Source organism: Ruditapes philippinarum, unplaced genomic scaffold (assembly GCF_026571515.1).
Source record: "Ruditapes philippinarum isolate M1 unplaced genomic scaffold, ASM2657151v2 ctg3624_1_1_1_1, whole genome shotgun sequence".
In the NCBI taxonomy this organism is placed as follows: domain Eukaryota; kingdom Metazoa; phylum Mollusca; class Bivalvia; order Venerida; family Veneridae; genus Ruditapes; species Ruditapes philippinarum.
The window spans coordinates 165,896-174,670 of record NW_026859691.1 but is presented as its reverse complement, the minus strand read 5'-3'; the positions used below and the strand labels follow the sequence as shown (position 1 = coordinate 174,670).

The 8,775-nt window shown below is 34.0% G+C and overlaps 1 protein-coding gene across 1 annotated transcript; it reads right to left on the bottom strand.

Moving 5' to 3' along the window:
- Nucleotides 1–2,520: 2,520 nt before the first annotated feature.
- On the bottom strand, nt 2,521–8,479 carry LOC132757537 (uncharacterized). The gene is made up of 2 exons (XM_060748846.1): nt 8,263–8,479; nt 2,521–4,493 (listed from the first exon to the last, which is right to left on the bottom strand). Exons 1-2 carry the CDS (start codon nt 8,283–8,285, stop codon nt 3,080–3,082), a joined length of 1,437 nt encoding a protein of 478 aa, XP_060604829.1. The 5' UTR covers nt 8,286–8,479; the 3' UTR covers nt 2,521–3,079.
- Nucleotides 8,480–8,775: the final 296 nt, after the last annotated feature.

Below are 8,775 nucleotides of genomic sequence, written 5' to 3'. Positions count from 1 at the left end.
ATTTATGGGTTGTCGTAGAATTAGAGTTTGTCTACCATATTGAAAAATCTAAATTTAAACATGATATTTACTTTAACATTTCTTTAGTTTATGACAAACCTTAAATTTTGATGTTTTGTTTTGTACATTTTTTTTGTTGCGCAAATTTAACTAAAATCGAAAATGTTAGTTCATGCATATACATCCGCGTCAGATGTAGGTAAATTAGTACAGATTGTTTTTACATTCAACATGATGAATTGCAAATCTTTTTATCAGATTAAGCAGCTTCTTTGGTTTTGTTTGTTTGTTTGTTTGTTTGAATTACTTTCCTTTGTTATTTTTGACTGTTCACGTAGGCACGTTTCTTTAAAGCGGCATTCACGGTTTATTTTCTGTAGGAAAACAATTCTGTCATGTTTCAAATTAAGTATTTCAGTAATTTTATTTTGGAGAAGTGCATAATATCACTGTGATCTTTCTCCAAAGCTATTTATAACTCGTCAGTGACGTTCGTTGCTAAAAATAGAATATCGCGAAACGAATCGTCCGCTTTACTAATTTAAATTTAGAGAGCAGATGGGTAGATGTATTGAGGGTTACCTTTTTGTTTTATAGCGTCGGCAATTTCATTTTCCACCGTTATTCTTTTGATGTGACAATTATATGAAACGTTTTATTTAAAAATAACAAATTTTACCTTTAGAAAGGCTGAAGGCCGCTTTAACGTTATGCTAATTTCCATTATGCCCATTTAATTTCATTTAATTCATTAATAGCATGAAATGAATACAGCTACATCTTGTTGCTTACTATATCTATCACTGCTTTTAAAAAAAACATGGTTTATATGTTCAGTTAAAAGCCATCGTTGCTCATACAATAGTCTTATAAATTAAATGTCAATTTTCAATAATCATTTGAAAAATACCATATCAAATAGATGTTATCCGGAACTCGGCAAATGCGCTTTTTCCCCAGCTAAAACTTCGACTTGTCATCTTGTACTATTTCATAACTTCAAGTCTTAGATATTTGTCTTTATGCGCAATTACAGAAGAATATTACTAATTTAAGTAATAAAATATGGCATTTAACATCTATATATTAAGCTGGTAAAATAATAAAAGGATGGCAGTTGTAGGCTCTAACATGTATTTATTTCCCGTTATGATATTTTATTTATTGAAGGAAATAACCAGTTACGTAACTAGTAAACCACACAACTAACTAGTTAATTAAGAGGTTAACAAGTTACATAACTAGTTAACCTCTTAAGTAACTAGTTAGTTATATGGTTATCTGGTGGCGGAAATATGTCACCATAATAAATGCTTCAATTTAAGGTTAAAGTTAAACATTTACTGTCAAACTGAATTTAAAGGGATATTCAGGCAAAATAATGTCAAAAATATTAAAATGATCTAATGTACTAAAATCACGCTAAAATGACTTTTCTTGAAGTTTCAGCATGAATTTCTGTTTAAATTCTATATATTTTGGGTTTGAAGCATACATTTATCTATATATGTTGTACAAAATTTAGACGCCAATAGAATTACCAAGTAGTTTTTAAACAAGTCAGGTGACTTGAACAAACTCTTGAAGTTACAATAACAGATATTGTGAATATTGTATGATTGAAACAAGCCTAAGTCATTCATTTGACATGTTCTTTAACGTTTCCAGAGTTCACTTTGACAACTATTGTGAAATGCTAGCCCTCTAACCTGACCCACGCGGGTCAAGTTAGGAAACCACCATTTTATTCTTTATATGGAGAAAAGTTTTGTTCCTTTGACTGTCTAATATATTCATTTTGAGGGCATTTACAGAATAATGAATAAAAAATTCAAAACTAAGGAATGAAAATTTTGCCTGTGTCTCCCTTTAAAGTTTGACTCATTATTACAAATCAAAATTCGTTGAAACAATTGCATAAGCAGTCCTACATTCCGGTGATACCTTTTTCTTTTTATCAAATAAGCAGGTGCATATGCACTCTTTATTTTTTGTCAAAAGTAATTGCGATAAGATTGTTGACTTAATGTTGTACAAATCGACAATTTACGAGGAAACATTAAATTTTATAGAAATAAATCTTTAAATAGTCCACGACATCGACAAAAAGAAAATTTACACATTTTTTTATATGGAGATATACTGTCTTCCCTTCTTTAAAGGTAACTTGACATTTTTGAGGTTGAGATGAAAGAGGTGTATACAGAGTGACACTGTCAAGTTGACATCTAGATATCAATCATTGTAATTGCAATAATTAAACCGTGAAGATTTACAAGTTTTGTGACAATTTGAACTTTTACTTACATGTCATTAACCCTAAGGTATCTCCTTAAATGGAAAATTTAAAACACGTCATTATGAGGACATATGAACAAATTACTTGAGTGGAATTGAGTGGGGAAAAAAACTCCAAAACAAACAAAAAGGAACTTTCTTTTCATCTGTTTTATTTAATATATCTACAATGTAATTGATATATATATATTATCATAATATATGATATAATGTGTCTACCATTTTGTTTGCACCAGACTGATTGAATCAGATGTATCCAAATAACGTGAAATATTTTGCCATGCTATCGAAACTTAGGTCATTAATTAACATATTTTTTTATCAAAGAGGTTTAATGGACTAATTAAGAATCTGCAGAAAATCGATATTTTGATATAAATATCATATCTTTGATCAAAAGAAAGTAGGAAAATAATTTCAATGTCATACCCTAAGTTTAGAAAACCAACTTATATCAAAATGACATTATTGTAAAAAAAACAACAACAAAATACTAGTATATTGTTCCAATCTTGATGAACAAATCATGATATTTGGTTTTATATTATACACATCAGGATTTCAACAATAAAATTAAAAGACAAAATCGTAATAATTCTTTTAAATGTATTTTACCAAAGTTTTAACAGATCAAAAGGATGAGATTAATTTACAGCTTCAGCTATTTGTATATTAGGGGTAACAAGCGTACTGACAATGAACCTTTGCGAACGGTAACAAGTAATTATTACTAGTAAAAATATAAAAGAAATAATTTGAAACGCTATAAATTATTTATATTTTATCCCATATTTCCCCTTAACATCATCGTCATCATCATTTGTGTTAACATATTGTTCATCATCGACGTTTGACCGCCAGCCATCGGTTTCTTGGGCGGTGGTCGGCGTGGAGGTGGAGGATGCTTGGGAGGGGGTGGATGGTGATGCGGGTGTTTGTGTGGCGGCGGGGGTGGGGGTCGCTTCTTTGGTGGAGGATGTTTAGGTTTTTTCCTTGGAGGTGGTGGACGTTTTGGAGGCGGGGGATGTTTGGGCTTTTTTCTTGGCGGCGGAGGTGGACGCTTCTTAGGCGGTGGAGGGCGTTTCTTTCGTGGTGGTGGGCGTTGAGGTTTTTTCCTTGGCGGTGGTGGTCGTTTCTTTGGAGGTGGTGGTGGACGCTTTGGTGACGGTTGGTGTTTACGTGCGGGTCTATGACCTTTCATAACATTTCGGCACTTGACTTGAACGGTACTTCCGTGTGGTTTATGTGCAGCTGTTCGTCTATAACGTGAATGTGAGTGGTGTGAATGTGGTGCATGATGCCCGTGGTGTGTGTGTCCTTTCTTTTTTGGAACCATGTCACAAATCATATGAACGTTATTTTGCCGAGGCCTTGGGGCTGGAGCATGCTCTTTTGATTCTCCTGCGTGACTGTATCCAGGATCGCCTCTTCCGCCACCTGTTGCATCATAGTCAAATGATTCAACTGCTGCTGTATCACGTGGACGACCACCATCTCTACCCCCTCGGGCATCATGAGTGTCATAAACGTATTCAGGTGACGATCGTCTGCTTCCTTCACCGCCGCCTCGCATAGGTCTACCCCCTTGACCATCTTGTGTATCATAAATGTAATCAGGAGGAGGCCCTCTGCCACGCCCTTCTCCTGCAGGCACGTCATACATATAATCAGGTGATCCTCGGCCACCTCTTGACGAGTCTCGCGAGCCTGATCCAGGAGAGTCATAGAAATAATCAGGAGACCTTCCATCGGCTCTCGGTGTGTCATATATGTACTCAGCCGGTCGTCCTCTTCCTCCGTCAAGACCTGCACCTGACCTGTAGTCCTGAGCTCCACCTCCGCCACCTACAGCGTAAGTGTCATACATAGCACCACCTTCTCTTCCACCACCTTGGTAAGAGTCATATATAGCACCGCCCCCTCCCGCACCACCACTAGGGTAAGTATCATACGCTGCACCGCCCCCTCCTGCACCACCACTAGGGTAAGTATCATACGCTGCACCACCTCCTCCTGCACCACCACTAGGGTAAGTGTCATACGCAGGACCACCTCCTCCCCCGCTTCCAAAACTCCCCCCTCCACCACCACCTCCTTGCTTTTCCATGCCTTTTCCCGCTGGTTTGCCTTCAAATTCTTGAGAGCCTACCAATCCGAGGCCAAGGGCGAAAATAAGAACAAAGATCATGCTTGATCTGAAAAACACACAAAAACAACAACTTCATATATTTAAGTCAAGCGTTTAGTTTCGGGTAACAGAATTGATCTTGTGTTTGTTTTATTTCTTGAAGTTGCGTTTTGTTTTGTTTTGTTTGAAGTTGGATAATATAACTCATGAATGTATATATGATGTTGCATATACTATATTTAATTTTGAAATTGTCTATTTTTTACTTAATATATTAAACAATTTTTATTTAAAGAAAATTGAAAAAATCTGCAAATGAAAGATCTCTCGAAATCAATGAGTAATAGAATCAGTTTCATTGAGTCAGTTAAAGAGAGGCGAAATGATAAAATGTAAATTTAAGCAGATGTTATACTACTAGCATAGGTCACTTAGGTCACCTTTTTTATTCAATGTTTCGAGTAAGTAAGTACAATACAATGTATCTATTTCTTCTCTGAAGACATGCACTACACCATCAGGTAAGTAGATAATTTATATACATCATTACAACAACAAATCATATATACAATTAATTACAAAATTTAAAGAGAGGTACATGTATTTCTTATTATCTTTTATTAACAAAACATGATCAACAAGATCAACAAGGCAAGGCTGTGTTCAATGAACGCAACCCCCGCAGTACCAGCAGCAAGGAACCCAGTATGACCCCAAACCGAGACTTTAATAAAAATATCAAGCAAATGCATTGTTTTTTTTTGTTTAATTTGCTCTCGAGTGATCACACCTTTTATGTCAAGTTTCATTATTTAATCATTATTTGAAATTAACATTGTTTATGACATTAAAATGTGTTTTTATGCTCCTTAGACCTTAGGGTAAAAGCTATTGTCGTTATTTTGTTGTTACACAACTTCTTATCGTTTCTAGAGCATCATACTTTTTAGCTTAGTTTTACCTCATTTGTTTGAAGGTATTTTTATGAACAACTAGCCTTTAATGATTGGGAACTAAGTCAAACTAAGTAAGACATTAAAAATACTTTTTAGATTTTTGTAAATGTTTTCACAAAGTTTTCTTACACATTAAGCAGGTAGATAGCTTTTATATACTCTCGTATTTATACAAATTTGTTGGTTTTGATATGGATCAAGATTTGTTTGAATTCCCAACATTTTCTGAAGAAACAAAACCAACCTTCATTTATTGGCTGATATTTAATACAAATACATTGCAGGGAAATTGTGGTGTTACAGGAATCAATGTCAAGAAAACAGAGGTTTACATAAGATTTTCTTCTGTTCTTTAAAGAACAAACAGAAATAGAATTATTTTGCAAATTATGTACGTATGTATGTAGTCTATGCTTTATGAGGGTCCATCCGCCCTTTCGGGAACAAAATGCAGCTTTTGCTGTCGAGTACGGACCCCAGACATATCACCAGTCATGCCCTTAAAGGGTTAATTTTGAAGCACAAAGAGGTGACAATTAGCCTTCATGCAATTTCCAGGGAGTATTAGCCAAAGATATGAATTTTGAGCCAAAAGTAGGTCACTGTACGGCGGAGAACCTAAATGTACATGTACAGTAACCTGTGACAATATGAAAGGGTAGCCCTGAAAAGGGCTGTTGGTGCCATTAAAAGGTCTGCCATTCAAGCCGTTTAACCGTGATAAGGGCTAAAGCACCCTAGCACACCATCCTCGTCGACCCAAGTGGCTACTTTGTAGGACCACTCCCCTTGGCATTAGTCGGGACACCGGCAACTAGTCCGCAGTTATTGACGAAGTAGCGGTCCCGTTATAACCCCAACGGGGGCTTCAACTTAAGTTTACTACCAGCCAAGCCGTTAATCTTCTGTCGATGCCCTGTGCCTTCGCAGCGACGTGCATGCTCTGAGGGGAAGTGAGAAGTGCTTTTGGAAATTATAAGAAAGATGTTCTACAATTTTGTTTAAAGATATATTGCCAGATACGTGAGAAAGCGGAACATTTGTATTTCCTATAAACCATTGTCTGTGCAATGCTCGCCTGGTGCTAGACAGTGATGTTTTGAAAATAATATATACCGGGCCGTCATTGCATTAAGCTATTTTTACATTGTAGTATACCTGCGTGCGCAGTTTTTATGCAAGAATAATTTATATATACTCATTATTTGAACAGTAATTTTACGTCTTAAAAAAGTCCCATCATGCTTCAGGTTAAAAGTCATAACTATCTAAACTAATATTCGATTAACAATTTATGTTTTTGAAAATAGCTATATGGAAAGAAGTTATATGTACAAATCTCAGAGTGATATAAAACCGTTTACAAAATATAAATACGCCTTAAACATGCTTGAAATGAAAACAAACGGCGTTATAATTTTTTCTTGCAAATTTATGGGAGCTATGAACTTTTACGTCAATAAAGATACATAAAGATTGATTTTCAGTGTTAAATTGCTTTTTGTACACATTAAAAGGATTAAAAACTAGTTGTACTCAATCTTCCAATGTAAGAAAGGCGCAAAAGATTTTTTCATAAACAAATGTTTTTATAGATTGTAGTTTTTAAACCATAAAAGGGATGAAAAGATATTTACGTTATTCTTTGGTAAACTTGTTATATTCTTATTTTCAGACGTATTTGGAAACCCTTACAATAAGTGTATTTAATACACATACATGGATTTGAAAAAAGTAAGAAGTAAAACGTTAAAAAAAATTATTTGTTACATTGAAATGCTTGACAAATTACTATTTGTCCCCTGTGAAATCAATGCTTTTAAAATGCAATTGCCTGTTGAAATGATAAGGTATAGGGAGTTCAATAATTACGCCAAAAGGTTCAGTATATGTCTGTCATTAATTCTGTAAATTTGTTGAGGAAATGGTTGAATATAATTCATAATATTCACGAAAAATGATTTGATATATAAAATGCCTGCTTCCAATTAACATTGACAAACTTTCTTAAACCAGCACCGCGTTTACTTTTATATACTTTGAGTTACTGGTATTATTTCAAACATTTTTGCAATGTAAAATATTTCCTAAGATACACGCATATTGCTGATAAATATGCTTTTGCCTTGTTTATGCATTCCATCCTTTTGATTCTAAAATAAGATTCTAACAACGCTAACAAATGATTCAATTTTTATTAAAATTGCTCCTAAAATGAACAAATGAGGACATTAGTCTACGAATATATTGAAGGCCCCTCGTATAACATTAGTTGACCTTGTTAATGCTTTACTTTCTATTGTCAGCTTCTAATATAAAATGTTACAATTGTTAGTGTGTTAATAAATGAAGCAATTTGGCAAAAAGCAGTTACAAAATGCTACAAATGAATTGTGTATGAATGCTTGTTAACACTAACATGCTAATTTAAATGATATGTTAATTTTTTGATAAAATAATATATCATATTTATAAATGTGATAGTTTTAAATTATATTTTAAAACTACACTAAATGTTTTATATGTCTTTGTTTAAAGTAATTGTAGTAACAAATTTAAATTTCGACATTAAGGAACCCCCATAAAAACAGCAACAACAAAAACAACAACAACAAAAACAACACAAAAACAAACAACAACACACGAACAAACTTAAGAAGAGAAGAAGAAGACAAATAAGAAGAAGAACAGCAACAACAACAACAACAACAACAACAACAACAACAGGCAATCATTACATAAACAGGTTATACTTGAGCATTGTTTTTTTTGTTTTATATTACCTGGATTACATAAGATATATTTAACTACTTATCGTCAAGCAATCATCAAGCAGATTACATCGAAGACATAAAAAGTATCTGTTCGTTTTCAACTTACCTTTGTTCAAATCCAATTTTCATTTTTCTTTTTTTTTAAGTTTCTACATATCCGAGTGTTCGCCTATAACTAACGAATGACTTTTTTGCATTGTACTTCAATTGATGAACAACTTGTAATTGCTATTTAGATCAGTCAAATTCTTGTGAGGTCAGTTTGTAAATCGAAATAAAAGAGGACTATCTATTATTCATTACTCAGTGGAAAAAGTCTACATTTTCTTTTTTTGAAAGATTAAGATACAGTACATGTACTTTCAGATTGAAATGTTTCTGTGGATGTTATTAACTTCCTAAAAGACACAGTGTATGCTTAATTGCTGTGGCTTAAGGCGGTGATAAAGGGCATGGGCAGTAGCTTGCATTTACAAATGCTGTTCGTGAACCGACTCAAACATAACCGAGCCTGAAATATTTTCAGTTTTGCCGTTTTGAGCGGCCTGTAAAGTTTATTGTGACTATTTCTTGAATTATAGTCCCTGTCGTGTATAAAAGGTGTTTTCAATATACATGT

Coding starts and splice junctions, on each gene's coding strand:
- LOC132757537 (XM_060748846.1), bottom strand. CDS start 8,285: ATGAAAATTGGATTTGAACAAAG. Junction 4,494..8,262: donor AAAATTGGATTTGAACAAAG/GTAAGTTGAAAA, acceptor TGTGTTTTTCAG/ATCAAGCATGATCTTTGTTC.